Here is a 26,970-nt window from a genome sequence, read left to right on the forward strand (position 1 = left end):
CCAATTGTTTTCCAGTTTCATGGTTTTATATTAAAATAGCGTTTTTAGTTCTAATTTATTTGTGCTAAATCATTTCTCTTTTTTTTATTATTTTTTTATTTTTTAAAAGATTACATTTAATGAAACTTAATTTTTGTTTTTAAGTGATGCATATTTTCACTTTTAAATCTGGGTGAGCACTCATGTCAGGTCTACTATTATCTAACCATCTGCTGCTTGACTTAACTTGCCTTCTTTTGCAGGTGATCCTAGCAGTGGGCTAGTTAGGTTGAGCAACAGTCGGTCAGATAACAGCAGACTCTGACCCGATTTGGCTGCTCAGTCAGATAAAACGAAATATTCTATAAAAATAAATTATACATAATTAAAAAAAACTATTGTTTTATAATATGTAATAAAGTTCAGAAGTGTGAATTTGATGACCGTTGTCCTTTAAAGGGATGGGTATGTATACCATAATTACCTTTTGCTTTTTAATTTTACCCCTGTCTCTGCATTCTTGTAATTTTAGTTGAAGAACATTTTTCAAAAATAGCCACATCTGGTTTTGTATGGCTTATGCATGCTGCAAGTGTTTTTAAATAACTTATCTGGGCCCTTTCATTTTAATGTTACTTTCTTCTAGTTTACAGATAAATCGTTTTACTTTTCTGTTTAAAGTAACATTTACTGCTTTGTCTTGTCTCTTGGCCTTGTTTATTACATTTAAGATTCATAATAGTGTTTTTATTTGGTTCTGTATGTGCTACAAATACAATTCCATACATTTTACATATAAATAGGGTCATTTTGCATCTTTAATCAACATCCGTACACAATTTACTGTTGAACTATACATGAATATTCTGATAATAGTAATAATTAGGTTTGTAGATGTTTCTATCACTGCTATGGGGACACTGCTGGTTCCTAGGAATTTACTGAAGCCAGAGGTGAGCTCTGGGTCAGACCTAGAACGTCACTCTGGACCTTCTCTGCACTAAAGACGAATTGTCTGCTAAACATCTTATCTTGTAGTTTCCCATAATTCCTTTACCGTCTGCCATTGCATAATTACTAATTTATATCCACATTACATTAATATTAGAAGACTGATAACTTCAGTGTTGAAATGTCTTTAATGTGATAACAGAACTAAGAGTAAAAAGATTAAGGGGCCTCGATTGCATGTTGATGTGATTTTTGTTTATTTTAGGGTCCCACCAAATGCTTCTGTTGGCGATCTTTGTTACTCCCCTTTCCGATCTATCTACTGACTTTGCAAAATTTCAAGAAATGATTGAAACTACTCTGGACATGGACCAGGTATGTATTAAATGTCCTTTTTATCTGCTATTATTCACATTATGTTTAACTTCTTAAGAACCAATTACATTTTAATAATCACAATCAGGTCATCTTATTTCCTCTTATTTAGCTTTTGACCATAACCATCTTGGTTATAACACCTTAAAACATTTTGTGGGGTTTATAAAAAGCACGTTAATACACTCATATGTCGTGGTTCCATATTTAGCATGCTGGAAAGCGTAGTTGTTACACATAAGAAGGTAACATAAAGTTGGAGAGGGGCTAATTTTGGGGTTAAAACCTCTGTGGAGGTATTCTGTACTAATAAAGTGAAAAAAATACATCTACTATGGTGAGACTTGTTGGGCCTTTTTGTTTTGATTTGCTATTAAAGTCTTCGCTTTCCATATTCTATTTAGATTGGGAGGAGACTTAAAACTGCATTCAGAGGAGAGCATGATAGTGTTGGAATAGACATACATGTTTGTTTAAAATGTATCTATTTATCACTTCACATGTATGAAGTGAATGTTAATCTGTTTCTTAGTAGTAAACCCATTTGATATTCTAAATAAAGATTAAAATATTCTCTATCCTGCACCTCCCTCCCCACTTAAAAAAAAATTGCCCTGACCTGCTATAAAATAAAATACGCATTTTATATCTTATCCACATACTATCTTTGATTAATTTTGCTGAGCAAGTAAAATCAAAGTTTGCAAATGTAAAATAAAAAGTGTGACTTTCTGATTTGAAAGATTTACATTGTAATTTTTGTAATACAAGGTGGCAGAATACATATTTTTCTCTTAATGTTTTCAACATCTCGTATAGATGTAGATTATAATTTAAGCGTTTCTCAACTCCAGTTTGTAGTTACACAGCTTTGCTTTTAACAAAAACAGACTGCGTTACACTTCATTACTTTTTTCACACCATTTAGTCTCACAGATCAGAATACAATTCTATTTTTATTCATTTTCAGCACTCTGTTTGCAGTGTGCATTGTTGTGTTTTATTCAGTACAAACATTGCATTCCCCCCCTTAACCCCTTCACCAAACTGTGCGTGAGTCTGGAACAAAACTTGGAATTATGTTGAAAACAAATTGGCATTTACAAAATAAATGGAAGGGTTATGCACCACTAAAAACACTGCTGTTTTATTACTCTGCTGAAGTTCATTTGAATTTTACCTGCTGACAGAAAACAACCCTTATTTATTTCCTTTTTCTCTCTTCTGGGTAATTCTTGTCTCCTATTGCTTGGCTTTACGATGGATTATAAGCGATAGTGAAACCTATTCAGTATTATAAATATATTTTATAATATACAGAAATCTGGACTAGGGTGTAAGATAGTATGCAAACAAAATCTCAGATGTTCTTTCAGAGTTTTAAGGCATCTGTTGTTTCCATTCACTGTATCTACATTGAGAGTAAGAGAAATCTGGGCTGCAACAACTTGCAGAACAACATGCCCTGACATTACAATCATTTATGGAGGTGAAGAACATGAAATGAATATTCAGGAGCATCAGGTGGTAATATCACACAGCTTGCAAATACCACTAGCAGGTATCATTACAAAGACAGTACCAGCTTAACCCATTGAGTGCCCCACACAGTGCAATGGATTGCAATGAGCGGGCTTCTTTTATAGTGCTCAGAGGGTAATCTGTCCTAACAAAGATGTAAGAGTGATGCACAGATTCTGTCTTAACCCCTTAAGGACCAAACTTCTGGAATAAAAGGGAATCATGACATGTCACACATGTCCTGTGTCCTTAAGGGGTTAAACACAGAATTATAGTAGGGAGAGAGTGAAATGCAAAAAAAAAGTGGCACATTGCACTTCAGAAGTTTCCCATAGTGTAATCATGCAGAGATCAAGAAACTAGGTTTAGAAAGGAAAGCGCTCAACATTGTCTGTGTTTTTGACTTGTGAATCGATATCGCCTGAACAGCAATGTTTGTAGCACACTGGAGTTTCTAGCAGTCACCGTCCGTTTTGTGAATAAGCTAGATAATGATGGTTCCCTTACCCTTGTGGAGGAGCTGTCACTAATCTGGAATATAAACCACTAATTAAAAGTTTGAAAAACATGTTAAACCTTTTTTTTCCCCATGTGATACATTTCTTGTAAAAGCATATTAAACCTATAGCAATAGATGTATAAGGGTTACAAATAACACCACAGCTCAATTCAATCCTAGCACAGACAAGGTTACATACCCAATGCTTTGTTTACGTGCTTAATGACAAAAAAGTCTGTTTATAACATTGGCTGACAGGAAGCTGTGAAAAAGGTTCAGTCTAGGTCAATGCTAAATACAGTGCAATGCATTTGTTTAATTTTAAGATCTAAATATAATATTAAAAACAACCCTGGCAAATGGAGTTCTTTTTCTTTATGTCCTGTACACCATACTTATCTCCCATCATGCACACTGTTATGGTGGCCCTTTCAAATGTGCATATTTGTGTCTGCTTTTCTTCAGCACACAGTTATAAGGAAGTCATTTTCTTTACAAAAAGCAGCGGGAAACCCTATTTTATTTGATTCGAGAATGCAGTCTGTGTTGGATTTTAAATTTACTGGAATTTCATTTTCAATGAAATTAAAATGATTATTTACAGATAATAAAGTACCCTTTGGCTAATAAACATATTTTGTGTGTAATGTTTCTCTGAATAGAAGTTTGCAATTTTAAGCAACACTTTTCTCAGCATGTGACCTACTAATCATGCAATTTCTGTAAATTTAGTATAATCCTCTTACAAGCATGTGGTTATTATACTTTTATTTTGACTCCGCAGGGAACCGGATAAGTCTCTGTTATGCACTTTTGGCCATTTCACTAAATTTAAAGAAATCTATTTACATAATTTACATTTATTCTAATATTTTGGGCAATCAGATACATATATGGTACTTGAAATTGGTCATGTGGCGATTGTATATTTCTCTGTTTTTCTTTAAAGAGAGAGAGTGGTGCAAGTATTGTCTATCCTGTGAATAGGTGTCGGTGTCCACTCATCAGAAACTTCACTTGCTTTCTTGCATTTGTAACATGTGGCTAATTCAAGTTGCTTCTACCCATGCAAGGATGTATTGTCAGTGCTCAGTAGTCAAATGATTATGTGAGAAGAAAGGAGAAAAGTCTGGCAACAGTTTTTAGTGCAGAATATACCACCAATGAGGAAAGGTGACTTGTATAATCAGTAATGACTATAAAGGAGGGGGATAATAAAAGCATTGCAAAGGTCATCGACCTATTGGATTATTGCATTGATGACCGTGCACCCTAAAGAATTGAATATTTTTTTTTTTTTTATCTTTTTGCTCTGATGGTCATCCACATACATAAGATATACAATCTGAGAACCCAGTACACAATGACCAAATAGGATATTGGCATTTTACATAAGGTATTTAAACATCTGTCATGACACAGTTCCTATACATAGTAACTGATTAAATATGAGAGAGAGAGAGACAGAGAGAGACACAATCCTGAAGACATCCCATTAGGGTATTTTTTAATAATAGAGTAAAATACAACAATAGTAACATTGAGAAAGAAAGAATAAGTCTAGGTGCCTAGCTTAAAAACATAAAAACACCAGTGAGCAGGGAAGCAATAGCAAGGCACATGGTGTCCCCTCCATATCATCCTCAATATATTCCTCCCATTAGTTTATAACATGGAGAGTATAAACCCACTATTGTTGTAGGCCCCACTTAAGAACTGTCCAGCACCACAGACAGAAAGACAGAAAGAAGAAGAAATGAGTCAGAAGACAGTTGGGGGAGGGCAGGGGGAGGGGGACTGCCCGGACATGAGAGCCCCAAAAGCACCTATCGGCAAACTCTCCATAAAGAGATGAAGGTAGGGAAATATCCTCCAGAGGGGTAGAGGACAAAACCAGCGACCTTATGAAGCGGGCACAGTGGAAGAGCGATTGCGGTGGGGGACTGAACCCACCCCACTCAACCCCGAGCCACCCACATCACTGGCCATCGAAGGGCCCCAAACCTTCTCAAACGTCTTCATGGTGCCGCGTACCTGAGCCGTTAACTTATCCATGAAACAAGTATCTTTGATTTTTTTTTGAACGACTGCTTCTATTGAAGGGGTCTCCCTCTGAAGCCAGACCTGTGCCAAATCCCTTCTAGCTGCCAGTTTTAGTGTGTGTAAAAGTTTTTGATCCAATCATCCAAAGGTCTAGCCAATAAAAATATCCAAGGGTCTAACTTGATAACTCTTCCTAGAAGATCCCTTATTAAATCTTTAATCTTTATCCAAAACCATTGTACATGTGGATATATGTCCCCTTCTGTCCGCACCTTCTCCAACACAAATCCGTGGGTATCTTCATTCTACACAATTTGACAGGGGTGCTAACCATCAAAACATGGTCTTATATGACTGTTCCTGTAAAGTAATACATATGGAGGATGTTGCATTCGCTTCCCAGATTTCCTGCCATTCGACCCCTTCTAGCGTTTCACCTAGATTAGCTTCCCATTGATCAATATATTTTAGGTCTCCCCATTCTAAGGTATTAATGCTATGGTGGGCATATAAAGCCGTAATCAAGCCCCTTGGATTTGTTCCCAAATACACATTTAAAAAAATAAATAAAAAAAAGTTAGCTGTTACACCCTGTTCCAAATTATTATGCAAATTAGATTTTTCTCATTTACCTAAATAATTGATGTAAATCAGTCAGCATAATTCTCATGTTATCAACTATTAAGAGTACAATTCAAATTTTTATTGAACAAACCTAATGATAACAGTATTTTTTTTAAACATAAAAAAACGTACAATGCACTGTTCCAAATTATTACGCACAGTAAGTTTCAAAACACTTTATAGGTTGTAAAGAACTTAAAATTGTCATTTGTTGTTTGCAGCATATTTTCTGAAATCAAAAGCTATTTCAATCACACTTATAACAACATTTTAACTTTGTAACCATTTTAACAGGTCACGTTACATTTTAACATAGGACCCCTTATTTGATATCAGCTTCACAAGTCTTGCATCCATTGAACTTGTGAGTGTTTGGACAGTTTCTGCTTGAATTTGTTTGCAAGATGTCAGAATAGCCTCCCAGAGCTGCTGTTTGGATGTAAACTGCCTCCCACCCTCATAGATCTTTTCCTTGAGGATGCTCCAAAGGTTCTCAATAGGATTGAGGTCAGGGGAGGATGGAGGCCACACCATGACCTTTTCTCTCCTTTTATCCCCATAGCAGCCATTGATGCAGAGGTATTCTTTGCAGCATGAGATGGTGCATTATCATGCATGAAGATGATTTTATTACGGAAAGCATAGTTCTTCCTTCTGTACCAGGGAAGAAAGTGGTCAGTCAGAAACTCCACATACTTTGCAGAGGTCATCTTTACACCTTCGGGGACCCTAAACGGGCCGACCAGCTCTCTTCCCATGATTCCGGCCCAAAACATGACTCCACCACCGCCTTGCTGACGTCGCAGCCTTGTTGGATCAGGATGGCCGTCCACCAACCATCCACTACTCCATCCATCTGGACCATCCAGGGTTGCACAGCACTCATCAATGAACAGGACTGTCTTCATGTATTTTTATGCCCAATGCAGCCATTTTTGCTTGTGAGCATTGGTTAGTGGTGGCCGAATAGAAGGTTTATGCACAGTTGCAAGACTCTGGAGGACTCTACACCTTGATGTCCGTGGGACTCCAGAGGCACCAGCAGCTTCAAATATGTTTGCTGCTATGTAATGGTATTTTAGCAGCTGCTCTCTTGATCCGATGCATGGATCTGGCAGAAATCTTCCTCAATGTGCCTTTATCTGCACAAACCCACCCGTCTGTGCTCTGAATGAGCCACAAATCTCTTAATAGTGCGATGATCACGCTTAAGTTTTCGTGAAATATCTGTTTTCATACCTCGTCCAAGGCATTGAACGATTTCACTATTTTTGGCAGCAGAGAGATCCTTTTTCTTCCCTATATTGCATGAAAATGGTGCTCTGCTTAATAATGTGGAACACACCCTCCTTTAGTCGTTTTTCCTTAAATTGGGCTCACCTGGCAACCTATCACATGTGTCCGAGATTGTTTTCAGTGATCAAAAGAGCCCTGAGACACAATGCCATCCATGAGTTAAACTGAAAAACAAAATATTTAATCTTTGTGACACTTAAATAGAATTTGCATAATAATTCCGAACCTGAGAATAATCCCTGAGATGCATATACCTGAAGAAATCAGAAGGTTTTAGAGTGGCCCTAGTTTTCAGTTCCTAAAAGGGTACAACAGAGCCTTCCTCATATAGATGGCAAAGTCCCTGCAAACCAGCATATTCTATATGTTTGAAATTATGTGATCTCATACCCCAGGGGAACAGCGTTTACAGGAAAGGGGAAGAAGCTAAACCATATTTTGGTGCATTCGTGTCCCACAGTTTCAGGGAGTTCAGGATTGCAGGGCATTTAGTTCGAAGGGGAGGTTGATGGTCTTTAGGTTCCCAAATGAAAAACTGTGGTAGGTCTGAATCCGTTAACAAGGACTCCAGATCCTCCTCCAGGGCGAGAGTGCTACAATGCTATCTGGGTTAGTTGGGCCGCCAGGTAATAAAAACCCAATCCCCCTTGCGCCTTAGCCTGGGAAAGAACAATGTGTTTTTTATTTTGCCTATGGCCTATTGAAGAGCGGCCAGGTTAGATTTGGTGATTTGGACCGGCAGAGCCTGGAATAAAAACAGTATTCTAGGGAGGCTATTTATTTTTACGGGGGGAATCCTGCTTATCCACAAGATGGTTTTATCGACCCACTTTTCCATATGTTCCATGAGGGCTTTAAACATAGGAATGTAATTTTGTTGGTTTACTTGGGTAGGATCTGCCATCAGCCAAACCCCCAAATACTTGAGATGACTGTGAGCTATAGAAATGTTGTATGCCTGACCAATGTGTACCGTGTCTGCTGCCGAAAGGCCTATGGGAAGTGCACTTGACTTGTTCAAGTTTACTTTGTAGCCTGCCAATTTACTATATTTTTCCAACTCTTCTGTCAGAGCCGCCATGGATTCTGTAGGGCGTGTCAGGGTTAAGAGCACATAGTCTGCAAAGCCTGATACCACAAATTTCTGTCCACCTGCCATTACCCTTTAAATTCTTGGGTTAGTTCTGATTGCTTGCAGAAGTGGCTCTAATGATAATTCAAAAAGGGGTGACAAACGGAACCCCTGTCTGGTTCCATTGCTCAGTGTTAACGGTGGGACCTGTGCTTCTGAAATCCGAATTTGTGCCCGAACGTTGGTGTACATAGCGCAAATTGCTGTTAAGTACGGAGCAGGGATGCCGATATGCGCCAACAGTTCAAAGAGATAAGACCACTTTAACCTGTCAAACGCCTTCTCTGCATCGAGTAACCGGATCAGCGACGGTGCTTTAGTGGTGACCTGTCTCCAAATGATATCCACATTACGCCGGGTATCTTAGAACAATTGCCTGCCAGGGGCAAATCCCACCTGGTCAGTGTGTATCAAACGCGGTAGCAGAGGATTCAGTCTGTTCGTGAGATTCTTTGCTTGAAGTTTGGAACCGTGGTTTTTCAATAAAATTGGTAGAAAGTTAGCCAGTTCCGAGTCATACCCGCCGGGTTTCGGCAATAAGACAATATCCACTAGAGATATATCCCTGTCCAAAGTTCCCCCTTCTATAAGGTCATTAAACCAGGACTCTAAGTGGGGTGATAATTCTTTGTGGAATGTTTTGTAATAGCTACCATCTAAGCAGTCAGGGCCCGGAGTTCTATGACCTTTCAGAGAAGAGATGGCTAAATCAGTTTCTTCAATCGAAATCCAATTCCCCAGGTCCGCCAGATCCGTCCCCCTGCCAACGTTCTGAGCTCTAGCTGACGCAGGAAAGCCAGAATATTAGTAGTTTCTTTCATTGACGGTATCAGGGCTAGTGTGGTTATACAATTTCGCCTAATAATCCGTGAATACCACGGCGATATCGCCAAGAGATGTACGGTAGGCCCCTGAGGGATCATTGATTTTCGTACTGTGTTTTGTGCTGTCTGTAAAACGTCCTCCTGGACCACACGATAGCGCGTGCCGTATCGTCCAGGAGAGCTTCCCGAATGGACAGCCGCAAGTCACGTACCGCCGTCAATTGGTCTGGGGAAGGATTCAATTTGTTTCTGTACCGCAGTCTGCCCTGTGTTCTCATTGAAATATTTTGTCAATTCCCGACGCAAGATACTATCTCTGGGTGCCTGATTAGGGAGCTGTTCAATTTCCAGGACCAAGGGGCTGCTGCATTCAACTTATCGGCGTGGTCTGACCAAGTAATAGATCCCCCCCCCCCCCTCCACTTCAAGACTGGGCCGGCATCAAGCCTCCGGGCTCATAAGGATGAATGTATGTGAGGCATTAGACTTATGGCCCACAACCAGTAGCTAGGAAGAAGTCTCACCCCTACAAGGCCTCAATAAGCCTCCCTCCCCATTTCCACCAACTAATAGTACCTTTAAATTGGAACAAAATAGTCGGGAGGGTATGGGCTCCCGGGAAATATATACTCTAAACAGGGGCTCACACACTGTGGTATGGGGTAGGACATCACACTCCAGAGGTAGCCCCTATCCGTAGAATGGCGGACTCTGGCGGCAGGGCCCTTGGCCAATGATTATGGGCAGGGGAAGGGAGTACACAGGAGGGAGAATGGACACCACTAACACCGGGGTCATACCCTCGTATTTTCGTGGAGTACAGGAGGCCTAGGGCCCCAGTTGTGATACTGGACAGCCACATCAAATGTGCAACCGTGAACCCTCCTTAGGGTTATGTTATTTTTTTAATTTTTTTTTTTTTCACCCCTTCAGCAACTGGGGATTGGGGAGTGGGAGGGAGAGGGAACCTGCAGTGCCAGGAAAACGGATTGTTTTCCTGGCACTGGAGTTTTCCTTTAAGTTTAAATAGTGTTTTTATATAGTTGCTCTTGAAAATTAACAGGCTAGGGAGTATATATTTGTAGAAACCAAAATTTCAGCTTTCTACAATTAATTAGTATGCAACAGAATCCTCATTCACTTCCAGACATCATCTAAATATATGGACAATTTATGTAAAATAGGGTGCAAATATAAAAATATATTAATCCCAAATGTTATAAATGTAAAAAAATAAATAAAATTAAAAACAAAACACAACTGTCAAATATAGCAGATTTTAATACAAATTAAAATGCTTCTAAAACTACACAGGCCGTGTTGTTATGAATTTCAGCCCTTACATTCCTATGTCTAACATATCTGGTTTACAAGGTCTATAAAAGTGTTGCATATGGTTATTAATAGAAATTATTTACCATTGCAAAATTCCTGAAATATTATTTTATTATTTATATAATCCTACAATGTAATTTAACAGCCTTGTTATTCATGTGTACTTTCATCAATTAAAACTAAAATCATCTATAAATGTCCTCCGGAAACGCCCCTTGCCACAAACAGACCCTGGTGGTTATGCTGGACCTTAATCTGTGATGTGTTCTTTTTTTTTTTTTTTAAAGAATTAGACGTTAGTGACACATGAACTCAAATGGCAACTAGCATAATTCATTGTAAATTGAGGGGTGTGGAACTCACCCGCCCCCAAATCTGAATCGAAGAACTGAGGCAAAGATAGCTGGTCTGGAAAAATTCTTCACCTCTGCTATAGCCACACCTGGCTATTTTCTACCACAGTGTTGCCATTTCATTTTTGAAAAATTGTTTAGTGTCTCTCCTACCCATATTTTGTGTGTGTGTGCCCTGTCTGTATACAACATGTAATGTAACGGATACCTCCAATTTAAGGGGTGAATTATGAGAAATATTTAGCTGCTTTTTAGATACAATCTTCAAAGCAGTATGTCCTATTCAGTTATAGGTGATAGGAGCAGCTGAAATCCTTAACAACGGAGTTGATACGATGGATTTACTGAGTAGAGGAGAATTTACTTAATTATTCAGGGGACACTTCATGACTTAAACTAAATGCTTGATTTAGCATAATCTTGTATTTTTACTTACCTATTCTAGCATCTAATTCCCCACTCCCATCTCACCCTTTTCTCATCTGGATCTCTTCGGTCCTGGGATCCTTGGTTGTTTTATGTAGGACTGTGAGGTTTGCACCTCTGGTGGGTGCAGACCTCCGTAATAGCTCTGCCTTGACACTTAGTGAGTCTGAGTGCATGGTGGGAATCCTGGCGGCTGCACCCTACCTCACTAGAGAGTTCTGGACTGTGGTTTGCATTCGCCAGATGTGCAAACCTCACGCTCTCAGCCCTGCCGCTTGCCCCCACTGTAGGGCTAAAAGAAAAAAAAAAAAGCGCTCCCTGCCTGGACATCCTACAATACAAATTTATTTTCCTGAAATTATTAGCTTTGTTACTAAGCTTCTGATGGGGGGAAACTGTTTGAGGAAACACTCTAAGCAACAGAGGAATGTTAATGCATTTCTGAGTATCAAGCTTGACTTTTTATTTTTTTTTTAACTAAATTTAAAAAATAAGGAATTACTGGCATCTTGGCTGTATCCCCCTTTATGCATTTATTTATTTCCTTTAGCGATTCTTGGAGTAGAGCGCCGTCCCCTGTCTTTTCTTACAGTACAGCAAACCTCTTGTAGGTCAAGCATCATGGCTACACAATGATTGTTCTCATTTTGGAATTACTTGCATCACTTTTAGTTTTAGAGTTTTACCATGGACATATGTTGATAATATTTTAACATAAAGGATCATGAACAACTTCTATGAATTAAGTTGAGATGTGGCATTTATCTCTACCAGTAAATTAGAATTTTATTAACATTTCTGTTTATCCTAAAGCTTTCCGCATGGCGTTAAAGAGGTTCATTTTTGAAAAGGGAGGGGAAAAAAAATCTTTATGTATTCCTGTGAAACGTAGTGCTATATGACAAATACTTTTTGTTTATTTTATACACCCCTTTTTGCTTTGCTAACTAGCTCACTCTTTCAAAAAATCTATAGCTGGATGTGATTTATTATAACATTTTCTCTGCCCATATTATTTGCAAGCGGGTTGGCAAGTCAGACACACTAAAGTGAGCGATCAAAGTAAATTTTGAATTGCGTTCTGTAAGTCGGCTATGTTTCCAGTATGACAACCTTCGCCTTAAATTTGGAAATCACTTTGAATTGCTATTTTTGTGGATAAACCTAGAGAATGATACTATAATTTTTTTCCCCGAATAACTTTTACAACTTCTGTAAACATGCATAAATCAGTATCCATGAACTCTACATTTACCGAGGGTGTAATTGTAATCCTTTTCTTTTATATTGTAAGAACCTTTAAAAAAAAACATTGTCCTCATGTACCCCTTTCTTACCTGAGGTACTACTATGGAGCTTGTTTTTATTTTCTTATAATTTCCCAGCTTTATACCTGAAATTCGCTCCTAATTTGGCCCTTATTGCCTCTCTATATCTGTGCTCAGGTCCCCTTTGCTAATTGACTTATTGGCTTCCTATATCCTCTAGGATTCAGTTCAAGATGCCAACACACACACATGCAATTAACTCTATACCTCTATAAAAAAAATTCATTGATTCATAGGCGTTCCCCTTCTTGGTTACTCTATTCTGCCAGTGACCTTCTCCTGTTTCCTGTACGGATAATTCTTGCCACTCCACCTCCATATCAGACATTTCTCTGGCGAACATTTTTTTAAGAAGTCCCTTAAAAATCAGGCAAGCCTATAGATTCCCTGGATGAATGTCATCCAGCTACTTTGCTGCTCTCATGTACACTCACCTGTTGATCTTATCTCTATCTTGTGTTTTTTTTTTTTTTTTTTACTTTCCTCTAGATTGTAAACTTGTTCAAGCAATGTCCTCAACAACGTCTTGTTTCTTGTTAAAGCCTATAATGGTTTGTTTCTTAGTGGTTTTCTATCCCCACATTAAAATTGTAAAGCGTTGCAGAATATGTTTGTGCTAAGTAAATGCTAAAAGTATATGCTTTAAATATTACGAGGAAAAAGCTATTATTTCTTACTTGGGTGTCTTAAAGCTCTCAATCGTGTACAGTGAATCCAGTTTAAAATCCTGTGTATAAAATAACCACTGCAGTAAAATCGACCGTTTTCTCTAAATCCTAAAACGGCTTTGCAGATTTCTCCACCACCAGCTCAGGTATCCAGTAGTGTAAACACAGCGTCTGTCATTCCTCCAGGCACTAGGTTAATTGCTATGTAGCAGAGATTCTGTGCTGGACATGAATTCACTAACCAACTGCTAATCGTTTTACTAAAATGAATCTGAAACATGTTACATTCTACATATTATATGCTACACAGTGCCTATTACTAGAAGAAAGCAGCTGAACTAATAGATGGGAATTACCGTATTTATCGGCGTACCGGCGTATAACACGCACCTCATTTTTAGAAAGAAATTCCAGGAAATTTCCCCCCCTCCCATAGTATTCCCCCCCCCCCCCTCATCCCATAGTATTCCCCCCCCCTCCCATAGTATTCCCCCCCCTCCCATAGTATTCTCCCCCTCCCCTCCCATAGTATTCTCCCCCTCCCCTCCCATAGTATTCTCCCCCTCCCCTCCCATAGTATTCTCCCCTCCCATAGTATTCTCCCCCCTCCCCTCCCATAGTATTCTCCCCCCTCCCCTCCCATAGTATTCTCCCCCCTCCCCTCCCATAGTATTCTCCCCCCCTCCCCTCCCATAGTATTCTCCCCCCCTCCCCTCCCATAGTATTCTCCCCCCCTCCCCTCCCATAGTATTCTCCCCCCCTCCCCTCCCATAGTATTCTCCCCCCCTCCCCTCCCATAGTATTCGCCCCCTCCCCTCCCATAGTATTCTCCCCCTCCCCTCCCATAGTATTCTCCCCCTCCCCTCCCATAGTATTCTCCCCCCTCCCCTCCCATAGTATTCTCCCCCCTCCCCTCCCATAGTATTCTCCCCCCTCCCCTCCCATAGTATTCTCCCCCCTCCCCTCCCATAGTATTCTCCCCCCTCCCCTCCCATAGTATTCTCCCCCCCTCCCATAGTATTCCCCCCCCTCCCATAGTATTCTCCCCCCCTCCCCTCCCATAGTATTCTCCCCCCCTCCCCTCCCATAGTATTCTCCCCCCCTCCCCTCCCATAGTATTCTCCCCCCCTCCCCTCCCATAGTATTTCCCCTCTCCCCTCCCATTCTCCCCACCTCCCATAGTATTCTCCCCCCCTCCCCTCCCATAGTGTACTTCCCCCCCTCCCCTCCCCTCCCATATTGTACTCCCCCCCCCCCCACTCCCCTCCCCTCCCCTCCCATAGTGTACTTCCCCCCCCTCCCCCTCCCCCCCCCTCCCATAGTGTACTTCCCCTCCCATAATTACTTACCTGTCCTGAAGCGTGGGCCGGCTTCACAGCTTGCACCGCGGTACAGGAACTTTAATTTCATGTTCCGGTTTCCGGCGGGACTGAAAGGAAGTGTGCACACTATTGTGCACACTTCCTTTCAGTCCCGTCGGAAACCGGAACATGAAATTAAAGTTCCTGTACCGCGGTGCAAGCTGTGAAGCCGGCCCACGCTTCAGGACAGGTAAGTAATTATGGGATATCGGCGTATAACACGCACCCACGATTTCCCCCCTATTTTCAGGGGAAAAAAGTGCGTGTTATACGCCGATAAATACGGGTAAATCTTTTTTTTTTTTTTATTGTTTCTCTTCTCTTGCAAATACTTGCACCCCAAGCGATTTCCTAGAGATATCTGCTGCACATTTTCTTATCCACACTCCCCCCATAGTTTTCAACAGTCTTTAACAGGTCCACCACCACAGAGGAGTGGCGGAATAATTTAGGCATTGGGATAGCTGGTATTATGCCACATTAAATAGCTGTTACATACTAAGAATTGAGTGCCGGAGGGGGGGCGGCCAACTATGGACCCTGATGGACGTGTCCTGCTGAGCGCCCTGATCTCGACGGCAGAAACTCGCAATAAACAGGGCTGAAACAGCGATATGGGTAACCCCCAAAAAGATCAGGCTGGCCACCATGCGTCAGGGTAGACCCTAACGCAAAAGGGATCTCTCACCAAATATTTCCGAGATTCCTCAGACTTTCGTTATGATGCTGGTGATTCCAAAATGGCACCGGAACACAGCGGGGACTCCCCACCTTTTAGCCCAGCAGACTCTGAGAGCTTACTATCGCAGCAAGAGCATGACATCAGAGAGTTTAAAAAAAAAATTACCCTCCAAAGGAGATATGGAGAATGTTATCCAAGCTGGAATCCTCATTCAGAAAGAAGATAGATGGACTGGGGTCGGATATCCGCCATGTTGGCAAGCGGTCAGTTCCTTGGAGGACGACTGGAACGTGTTATTCACCCAGGTGCAACATCTACAGTCGGCCATAGAAGCACAAAATATTTCCCTATCCTTCTACCAGAGATCCCTAGATAATCTTGATAATAGGGGAAGGAGAAATAACCTGCAAATTAAGGGGTTACCAGAACGGGACAAAAAAGACCTGCATGAAATTCTCAGGGAACTAGTCAACTTACTACTGGGCAAGCCAGCAGACACGCCTGTGCTTTTGGACCGGGCACACTGCTGTCTACAGCCCAGAAAAGCATCTGCAGATGTGCCGAGAGATGTAATCTGCCACCTTCACTACTTCTCCCACAAGGAAGAGGTGATGAGACATATCCGCCAATGTACCCCTGCACTCCTATTCCATAGCAGTCCGATGCAAATTTATCCATACCTGTCTTGGATGACTCTTCAAGCCAGGAGAGTGCTAAAACTGATCACTTACCAGCTATTTATGCAATATACGCTACCGCTGGGGCTTCCCCTGCGCGCTGATTGTCTCGAGGGGAGACGTGTACACCATTTTCAGCCCAAAAGATGTACAATCCTTCGCGTGAGCTCTGGAGCTTCAAGTCGTGCATATTCCTGATTGGTGTTTGCCAGTTCTGCCTTCCACCGCCCATCACCTCCCTCAGCGGCAACTCTGGCAATCTGCTGCAAAAAAAGAGGCAAACCGAACAACGGGAACGCCGTCCTACTCCAACCTCCCCAAGAATTCCAACATCCTAAAACCACCCGCTGTAATAGGGTGAAGGCCACAAAGAGTAGCTTTCCCATGGTCTTTCGTGACTATTATTTGATATTTGGACTGTCACCACATTTTTTTCACTTTGGATTACAACTGATAAAACTCACTGGCATAGTTGCAACACTCCTGAACTGCCGATTCCTCTAGCCTAAGGATTACAATTCTGGACCACCGTGCCCTGCATGGCATGCACCAATATTTTTTGCTTAGCTATGTTCGGACATACTAGGACTTCTCGCTTCCTATACCACGCCACCTGACTATGAATTGAGTGCCTGGAAAACTTTCCTTCTGTATAAATTTTGGGTTTTGTTGCAAAATGAAGTGTTGGACATGCAAAAGTGCTTCAGAAGTTCTTTGTGCATGTGCAAACCTGCATGGGGTTGGCCAGTGCTGCTATTGGCGATGATTGCATGCGAATAAGCAGACTAAGAAAAAACTTATGCTACCCATATTGTATGCCATCCATCTCCATCTCTGTATTTGGAAGTATGGAGTTGTTGATATGGATTGGCACTTTAAAATTCAAAGTTCATCCTGCTTTCTCGATGTACCCTGTAGTGTGCCAGTTGACTAAACTGTGCCTTCTAAAGGGCAAAATTGAGGGTCATTGGTAAGGCTGGTGTGAGTCATCCTGTTTGTCGGGAAAGCGGACAAAGCAGAAATATCCCCTTTGTTCGCATTCTTGAATGTCCTTTTAAGTTTGCTGTTTCTGATTTATTTTTCATGTTTCATTTAAAATCTAAGAACAAATGTCTTTGTAAAACATTAGGAATATTATTGTGAGTTCATACAATATACGCAGTAACTCGAGCGGAAGATTTTCTTTTTAATGAGATTTTTGTGCACAGAGCTATACAGTTGAGTTATTTTTAGACTTCTTGGTAAAGAGACATGGAGTGGACATTGAAATAGGTAAGGGATATATTGCGCCAACAATATCAAATCGCTATAAAATTGATGGCATATTCAAGGCATCTACTGAAGTTAGATGCTGTGTGTAGGTTAGGTTACAATTAGTTATGCTGGGGGAGGGTTTGTCTTGTATTAGCAGATCAATACATTTAAAAAAGTGCACACTCATTTAAGAGGCATTTCAGGCACCATAGCGACTTTCTAAAGCATTTTTCTTCATGGCAAGCCAATGAGAGGTGGATACCCTCTTCCTATCACAGGTATCCAAATCACTGAAAGGATTAAGCATTGATGCTGGGGCCAGAATAAAAGGCAGTTTCTTGAAAAAGCACTTTGAGGTCAAGCTGCTTCAAAGCTGTTAAATCCCCAAAAGATTGGACCATGGACCTTGAAACACCATCCAAAGTCGTTCTGTTGTCCAGAATGGTCATTTACTCTAGTGTATACAGCTTCTTTCTCCATATAGATAATTAGTGCAATGGATAAGGGATCTGTCCCTTTAAGGTTAAAAATTCATATGTACAAGGTAACTCTTTGCCAAAATGTTAAGGAAGTGATTACATAGTATCACCTGTATATTTTTTTTTTATTCCAATTTTATTGGTATTTCAAATGAGTAAAATAGGTACAGAAAGGAAGAAGGGGAGGGGGAGTTTCGAACATGTGTAACAAGTTTCAGTTGTACAACATTTACATTCGGTAGAGTGAGAGAGTATTCGTGGTTACAACTTATGTCATAGTATAACAAATAATCACATACGGTTCCTATTTTTGCATTGATATAAACGATAACGTTAATACAGTTAATACATTTGGGTTCAGAGGTGGATCCGGGTAATGAGTGAACAGGTGATGCAAAGGGAGAGGAGCGTGGGGGTACAGAGTGCAGTTCGTAGTTAGTTTATCTACATTATTTTATTCACATTGTTATTTTATATTCTGTTAATTTATATACATTGTAATTAGTGTGGCTATGATTGCTTCAGTGTCTGCTCCCAATATTGGAGCCAGGGTTCCCAGGTGTTCAGGTACCTATCGCGTTTGCCCAGTGAGGACCAGTGGAGGCTCTCCATTTCTCTCGTATTCTCTATCCTCGTTATCCATTGTGATACTGTGGGGGTTGTGGTTGATTTCCAGTATACTGGTATAGGATTGTTTGCCTCCCCTAGCAATAGCCAGAGCAGGAGTTGTTTTCCCTTGTTTAGAAACGTTTGTGGCCAACCCAACAAGACTTGGGAGGGGGTTAGAGAGTGTGGTAGTTCTAGGACGGTGTTGATTTTTGCGATTACCTCATCCCAGTACCCCTTGATCTGCGGACATTGCCACCAGATGTGTTCCAATGTGCCTACCCCTCCCCCACACCTCCAGCATTCATCACTGATTATTGGCCAAAACATATGTAATAAATCTGGCGTCTGGTCAGGCTAATGGAGGCTAACATGGGTTTGGAGAAAATGAATTCCCATTCTTTGTGTCATATGGATGTGGAGCTCCTTCATCCATTTCCTCTGGTAGGAAAGGGTTTCTTGTTCCTCATGTGGTGTGTGGAGTATTTTGTAAATTTGAGAGAGTGTACGTTTGCGTGTATTTGTTGCAGTGCACAGTTTTTCAAAGGGAGTCAGTTCCCTAGGGGTCCAGTGTGGTATTACATTGTGGGTCGGATAGTGCCTCAGCTGGGAGCATCCCAGAGTCTCTGTGAGCGAGTGGCGGCTTCCCATTCCCTGCAGATTTATGACTGGGGGGGTGTATCTGATGTTATTATATCTTTGAGTTGTGGTTCTGATTTCCCCACTAGCTTCGGTAAGATTGAGACCCCCCTCCCATTTTTTCTTTCACCTCAATGGAATGTTCAAGGTGTAAATATGTCCTTCCTCTGTATGTCTCGACCTCCCAGCTTACAATTAGCTTCTTTTTAGCAGGAGCTGTGGCATAAATGCTGAGCCGTATTTTTATTTTTTTTTCCCCCTCTCCGTGTATACTTTCAGGTGGAAAATCATGAATTTCTTGTGAAGGCGTCTTTTGATCCTAACCTGACAGAGCTGAGAGAAAAGATGGATGAACTTGAAAAGAATATGCAGTCAGCTCTAAATAGCGCAGCAAGAGAGCTTGGTGGGTATATTTTTGTGAAAATGCTGGAGAGATTTGTAGATTACTGTATTACCAACTTTGCCCACGCAATCATCTGCACCCTAGTGTTTGTCTGTAAAGATCAATACACATAGCTCCCATGCACCCATTCATATTTCATCTTCTTCCAATTTTTCCTGTCTATACCCAATTATATTTGTCCTCTCGTCTCTGTAGCTTTTTTTTTTTTTTGATCCCCATTGCTACAGTATGCCTGTATACCTTTCCCCTTCTAGATTTCTGCAGCAGAACTATTCCTGAATTTGTATGGCTTTAGTGTATCGTTTACACTTTTCTAGGTATTTCTTAAAACACCACTAGCAGTATTGTTTTGCTGACTATAGACAATTGATATACTTAACTTCTTTGCAGAGATTACAATTCACACACAAAAATGTCTTTAACAAGCTAAGTCTTCCTTGAATATATGTAAATCAGGCATTTTAAAAGGTTTACTTTTCTGGTCTATAAATTTACTGATATTGTAGTGTTTCAATTCAAGTTTAGATTAAAGGGACACTATAATCAACAGAACATCTACAGCCTAATGTATTTGTTCTGGTGAGTATAAACAGTCCCTGCAGGCATTTTCAAGCAAACACTAAATGTTTTTTTTCAGAGAAAAAAACATTTACATTAAAACATGGGGACACCTCCACTGGTCACTCCTCAGATGGCCAAGGGAGGTGCTTCATGGGGCAGTGCTGCACATTCACGAACATTCAGTATCTTCACCCTCTGCATGGATACGCTGAACTTTCCTCATAGAAATGCATTGATTCAATTCATCTCTATGAAGAGATGCTGATTGGCCAGGCCGCAGTTTGGCTCCGCCTCCATGGCGAGCTTAGCCTATCCAATGTTTTCCCCATGGCAAGCCACCTAAATGGTGTTTAAGACTATAGGGTCAGGCATACGTTTTTGTGTTCCTTACCTTATAGTGTTCCTTTAACACTAGTTCCTAGTGTCTGTAAAACTGTAGTTCATGTGCATGTGTGCAAGTATCTGAATTTTTAAACACATTTAAACACAAAGGAAAAATACAAAGTGACCAGAGGCACAATGATGTACACATCTTTTTAATCTGGTACCAACCTCATTTTTCTGCTACCAAACAAATACCTACTTGTACAGTTAATCACTGTGGAAGGTTTTCGAGATACCCCTGTATTGCAAATGTATCCGTTAAAGAGGCTAAACTATCCATTAATAAGCCTCCCTAACTGCATTGTATGTCATCTTGCAATGGAAGTTTATTAGCCTCAACAGTTAAGCTCAACCGCTTCTGTGGATATCATTTCCCAATGTGCCCATTTTCTAAACACATCTCAGTCTCCTGAGACTTGCCATATTCAGCACTAATGCTGTCAAATGATAAGTTTATTTGGCTCCTCATACATCCACCAGACTTCACGGCTCTTAAAGTAAATCTAATATGACAAGAGAGCCAATTATTCAGATCGCAGTGTCTAGTAGAAGACTCATTAGTTTTACGCTTTAAGGGAGGACTGTTAACTCAGTTTTTTTTTTTTTTACATTTCTGTCTGGCACGGATACCATACTCGTTGGTTTATTTATTTATTTTTAACTTTTTGTGTGAATAGGCCTAGATGCTGGTAAAAGCATAAAACTGGAATCCAATGCTCAGCTTGGGCACTACTTCCGCGTTACGTGCAAGGAGGAAAAATCCCTACGTAACAACAAGAAGTTTACAACAATTGATATCCAGAAAAATGGAGTGAGATTTACTAACAGGTATGCATTTCTATATATTTTCTACATACATGGATAGAAGTGGGTAAATATCCAGAGCCTTAAATTAGTCATGACCATTTATGACCCCAACAGGGTAAATACGTTATCTTTCATTTTCTGTTGAAAAACGCTACACAGAGACAATTTTACATTCTGGTGGCATATTTAGGAATTTGCACATCGAAAATGCTATTCGGCTTCTTAGAAATCATTAGAAAATATATCATTACATTCCTAAGATGTTAGTGGTTCTTAAGTGGTTAATATATTCACAGCTACTCTGATCATGAAATGAGGCAATTAACTAGCATAACAAAATGAAATCTTATATCTACAAATAGTATTGGCAGTAAGAGAGATGTGGTTGTAACCATAGTAAACAGATTCTTCTTCTTTTTCTTCTTCTTTGAACACTGTCCAACTTGTCAAACCAGCTTAGACAGTCCTCTTGAATTCCAGGTTCAAAATTGGAGAGTGATAATTATTTGAGTTATTATATTGTTGTATTGTAAAGAAGCTAACCATACCCATAATTGAAACTCTTATTCTATGGGATTGTATCCGTTGTGTTTATTTGCTTCTTCCATAAATAGGGTTATATTTGTGGACATGAGAACTTGTGCCATAGATTTTGGTCACTGATATAATGTAACAGAGGCATGGGGCTGTTGCAGTCAGTAAAACGGCTAGTTTTGCATATGTTTATAAAAGATGTTTCGGTGGCACAAATTTAGGGATATTGATTGAGTCACTTACATATCCATAGGAAAAAATAAAAACATACTACACTGATCTATGTTTCAACTGTTGGATCTCTAAAGGAAGCAGAAATTAAAATATCATTGCTGCCAGCACCCAGTAGAGTAAACATGCTGATTTACTGTGACTGGTTCTCATTGCTGCCCGGTAAATAATGTGCCACTGGGGGCTGTAATAGGTCTTAAAGCCTCTGTCTGCAGCCACCTTAATATACCATGCCGTCGTTTGCTGGGGTTTTACAGTGGAGTTAGTAGAAAGTAAATGTCAGGGCAATCTGTAAGTTCATCAGTGAAGTTCAGAAATTCCCTGTACATGGTAAAATGGCATTTTATCACAAAACTATAAATGTTATATATTTATATTTTTTCCACCATCTAGAGCATGGGTCGTCAACCTGGTCCCTACCGCCCACTAGTGGGCGTTTCGGGATTCCAGGTGGGCGGTAGGGATTTTCACATTTTTTTATGGATTGGGTGAGCGGGCGGGCGGGTGTGAGCCGGCGGTACCCCTGCGATCGGGTACCGCCATCACCACTTGCGGCCCCGGCCCGGGCGGCAATCCGCCGGGGCCGCATATAGAGGGGTCCATCGGGTGGCCCATGCTGTCAGGGCCACCCGATGGATGTGGATTGTGAGGGGGCCCGGTCAGCGCTGGGCGCTTTAACAGCGCGACCGGCCCCCTGTGATGACATCATCTCTGCTGGGAGGAAGTGATTCCCCGGTCACTCCTCCCAGCATACTGAGAGCCCGCGCGGGAGGAAGGAAGAGGAGGGAGTCAGAGTGGGAACTCTGACTCCCATCCACCTGAGCCACCACTGGACCCCAGGGAAAGTCACCCTCCTGCACCTTAAAGGTAGGAAACAGGAGGGTGACTTAAATATAATGTGTGTTTGTTTGTGTATGTGTCTTTGTATGTATGTCTTGTGTGTGTCTGTATGTGTGTCTTGTTTTTGTATGTATGTCTTGTGTGTGTATGTGTCTTTGTATGTGTCTTGTGTGTGTCTGTATATATGTGTCTTGTTTTTGTATGTATGTCTTGTGTGTGTCTGTGTGTGTGTCTGTGTATGTGTCGTGTGTCTGTCTGTATATATGTGTGTATGTATGTGTGTCTTGTCTTTGTATGTATATGTTTCTTGTGTCTTTCTGTATGTGTGTATGTGTCTGTCTGTATGTGTGTATGTGTCTGTCTGTATGTGTGTATGTGTCTGTCTGTATGTGTGTATGTGTCTGTCTGTATGTGTGTATGTGTCTGCCTGTATGTGTGTGTGTCTGCCTGTATATATGTGTGTATGTATGTGTGTCTTGTCTTTGTATGTATATGTTTCTTGTGCCTGTCTGTATGTATGTGTGCCTGTCTGTATGTATGTGTGCCTGTCTGTATGTATGTATGTATGTATGCCAGCAGGGCCGCCATCAGAAATTTTGGGGCCCCTAACACAGCTCAAGGTCTGGGCCCCCCTTCAAGCCCGCCTCCAAATCCTGTCCACAGGAATACACACACACACACTAACAGATACAAATACTGAAACAGACATACACACATGCATACACACTGGCATACACATACACTGGCATATACACATACACTGGCATACATACACACACACATACACTGGCATACATACACACACACATACACTGGCATACACATACACTGGCATACATACATACACATACACTGGCATACACATACACTGGCATACACATACACTGGCATACACATACACTGGCATACACATACACTGGCATACACACACTGGCATACACACACTGGCATACACACACACACTGGCATACACACACACACTGGCATACACACATACACCTCATTTTCAGCCACCCTCCTCTCTTCCTTACCATTTCGTCGCAGGAGGGAGGCTGGGGATGATGCGAGTCGGCTGCCTCTCCTCGCGGCCTTTCTCTCCTCCTTCCCGCGCGGAGTAAACTGGGAGGAAGTGACCGGGCGTCACTTCCTCCCAGCAGCACTTGCTTCCGGCTGCATTTTTTTTTTTTTTTAAAGGGGCCTGGTCGCGCTGACCGGGCCCCTGAAGATAATAGGGCCCATTTGGTGGCCCTAAATGCTTGGGCCACCTGATGGGCCCCATAAGCGTGTGGGCCTCGATGCAGATGCACCGGCGGCAGTTCCGCTGATACACGTGGGGCCCCCAGGGCCGCCAGGCCCGTGACAATTGTCACGGTTGTCATGCCCTGATGGCGGCCCTGTGTGCCAATCTGTTATACTGGGATACCTAGCTCAGCCTTCCTTCTGGGCATTGCTGTAAGGAAGGTTAAAAAAGGGGGGGAAAAAAGGTGGGGAGGGGAATTGAGGAGGGATAAGAGGGGAGATGACGCACAGATGAGAAATCCTATTATGCGCAAACAGAGAAGTCGTCTGAATATCACCGAAAGAGGAGACCTTTGTTTGTTCCTTATGAAAATCGAACCAGATATCAAATATTTAGTCTTGCAGCATCAACCTCAAGGATCTCATTAATCACTAGTAAAGGTAATTTCAATTTACTTTATTGTTTTCTCATTAAACTTTATAAAGTTAAAAACATTATAAACATGCATTAATTGGAAATAAAAAGATAAATGAACGTACATTTTTTTTTTTTTTTTTAAACACGCTCCTTTCGAAAAACATTCCGCACTTGCGCGAAAACTGGTGGGCGGTAAGGAAAATTTTTCAACCAAAAAGATGCATTAGTGGGCGGTAGTTAGAAAAAGGTTGACTACCACTGATCTAGAGACTTGTATACAACCTCTCACTCCCTTTCGAGAAAAACAAATGCAAAAACAGAAGGCGGCACAGCAGTGTGTTTTCTCAAACTGAAAGGACTTCCTTTTAGATTATTGTGGGTCTACGGACGTGTAGAATTTAAGTTGGACATGTGTTTTATTTCACAGCTTTCATAACTTTGGTTACTATTTTTTTTCCCATTATGGTCCGTAGTTTGTATTTTATAATTGTGTATAAACACTTAAATTAAGCATAATTTTGTTGGCCTGTTGTCTTCACTGCTAGTTTGGAGATGAGTGATAAAGTAGACTGGGTGCTGTTACGTTTTATAGAATACGTCTGCGTACAAATGAAACCGGGCAGCTAAACACACAACGTGTTTATGGTTGATCAATGTATCTTTCAGGAAGTAATTTCATTAGAAGCGTGTCTGAATAGTGTATACTGTTACTATTCACTTGAGGTGCCGCGCCACCTGTTCTGAGGACGTTTGTTTTGTTAAACTGCCAGGTGCTTTATACGCCACTAAGCCTTTCACTGTTATCTCAGGGGTTGTTTGTACAATATGTCCACAGAAGAAAAACGAGGGGGTGTCGTGTTAACTGTACAGTGTTCGGAGAGGAGTGATGACAGCAAAAACTAAATTATTAAAATTAAACAAATGTCATTCTTCCCTAAGGAAAATTGAATTCTACTCTCAGCTTCTGCTAGCTGTTTCTGTCTGTTTGGTCTTGTCATACAAGACTTATTGCAAGGGTTGAATTTAAATGTAAGAATAAAGACAATCACATTGTAGCAATTTTAGGTCAGAAAACACCAATGACAAATTACGAAATACAAGATAAGGGCCTGGTGTCATATGTGCACTATGACATGTTGGTCTTTCAGGTGATACCAAGCCTTTTTTGTTTCTCAAGACAAGTACAACTTGTATAAATCTTTATACAAACAACTTGAAATTCTGAAACTAATCCTGTGATGACAACCCCCTACTCCCCCAGGACACTGACATAATTCCATACTATCTCGCTATACAATATCTACCTTACCCATTCTTCTGTACTTCTTTCATGATTTCAAAATTCCCAACACTGCCGTATTGTGTACCCAGATATCCTTTCCAAATGGACCCTGACAAAGAAAGAAAAGAGGTGCAAATTGAGGCAAGGTACAAATAAGTAAGTTGAAAAGAAACGCATGCGCACCATCCCTATTACGTGTTTAGAAAGTATATTAAAAACAAACTAATTATGACATTCTTATTTTTGTGCACTGCATATCTGAGTAGGGGCCCAGTCGCATGAAAAGGGTTGCAATTGCATTTATTTTCATTTTTTGCACGTTTTAAAATACATAATTATTAAAACATAAGTAAACATAATTGTAAAAAATAAAATTTTGCCCTTCTCCCTAGAATTCAGCAGTTTTGTCAGAAAGCTGTGGTCATCTCATTTGCCAGTTGGCTTAAGCCCATCATTGTATCAAAAGATCTACTCGCTGCAAAATCTCATGGTCACTACTCTATCCTAATTCTCCTTGACCCACCTTTCCGCTGCTTTTGATACTGTTGATCATCTACAGTTTCTTCTCATCCTCCGTAAGCTCGGTCTACGAGATATTGCTCTCTCCTGGTGCTCCTTCTACCTCAACCAGCGCTCTTTCAATGTTTTTCTCTGGCTCTGCCTCTTCCTCAGAACCTCTCTGTTGGTGTCCCCCAAGGTTCAGTCCTCGGTCCTCTGCTGTTCTCAATCTATACGGACTCCCTTGGTAAACTCATCAGCTCCTTTGGCTTCCAATATCACTTCCATGCAGATGACACGCAAATCTATCCGTCCCCCTCTTGACTAGTGTCTCTGACATCCTCTCTGATATTTCTTTTTTTTTTTTTATTCTTTATTTTTGCAGTGCGTAAGTTAGTTACATGCATACACATGGTACCCCAACGGCATTCCATATGCAGGTTTCAATACATTAGTTACAGTAGAGGGTAGATAAACAATGCACTTTTTTTTTTTTTTAATACAGATATTAATAAACGCAGTACTGGAATCAAGCTTATATAAACATGTCTGAAGTACATATCTAAGCTATGCTTCCGACCTAAATTTGCAAAAGATGAACGAACTAGACATGTAAACAAGCAAGTTAAGTTGAGTGTTTAAATAATTATAGCAGGTCTAACGAATCTGACATAAGTTAGGTTGTATTAGCTGAGTCGCAGCAGGATAGGAAAGCTAGGCA

The 26,970-nt window shown here is 40.9% G+C and overlaps 1 protein-coding gene across 2 annotated transcripts in view; it reads left to right on the forward strand.

Annotated features, from left to right (window-relative positions):
• The window catches only part of MSH2 (mutS homolog 2), a 114,597-nt gene that overhangs the window by 48,193 nt on the left and 39,434 nt on the right, over positions 1 to 26,970 (forward strand). For both annotated transcript variants that reach the window (XM_063443926.1, XM_063443927.1), the window contains exons 8-10: positions 1,196 to 1,305; positions 19,332 to 19,455; positions 21,078 to 21,228. In XM_063443926.1, coding sequence (XP_063299996.1) covers positions 1,196 to 1,305; positions 19,332 to 19,455; positions 21,078 to 21,228 — 385 coding nt within the window. The remainder of the gene's footprint in view (positions 1 to 1,195; positions 1,306 to 19,331; positions 19,456 to 21,077; positions 21,229 to 26,970) is intronic.

Source organism: Pelobates fuscus, chromosome 2 (assembly GCF_036172605.1).
Source record: "Pelobates fuscus isolate aPelFus1 chromosome 2, aPelFus1.pri, whole genome shotgun sequence".
Classification (NCBI taxonomy): Eukaryota; Metazoa; Chordata; class Amphibia; order Anura; family Pelobatidae; genus Pelobates; species Pelobates fuscus.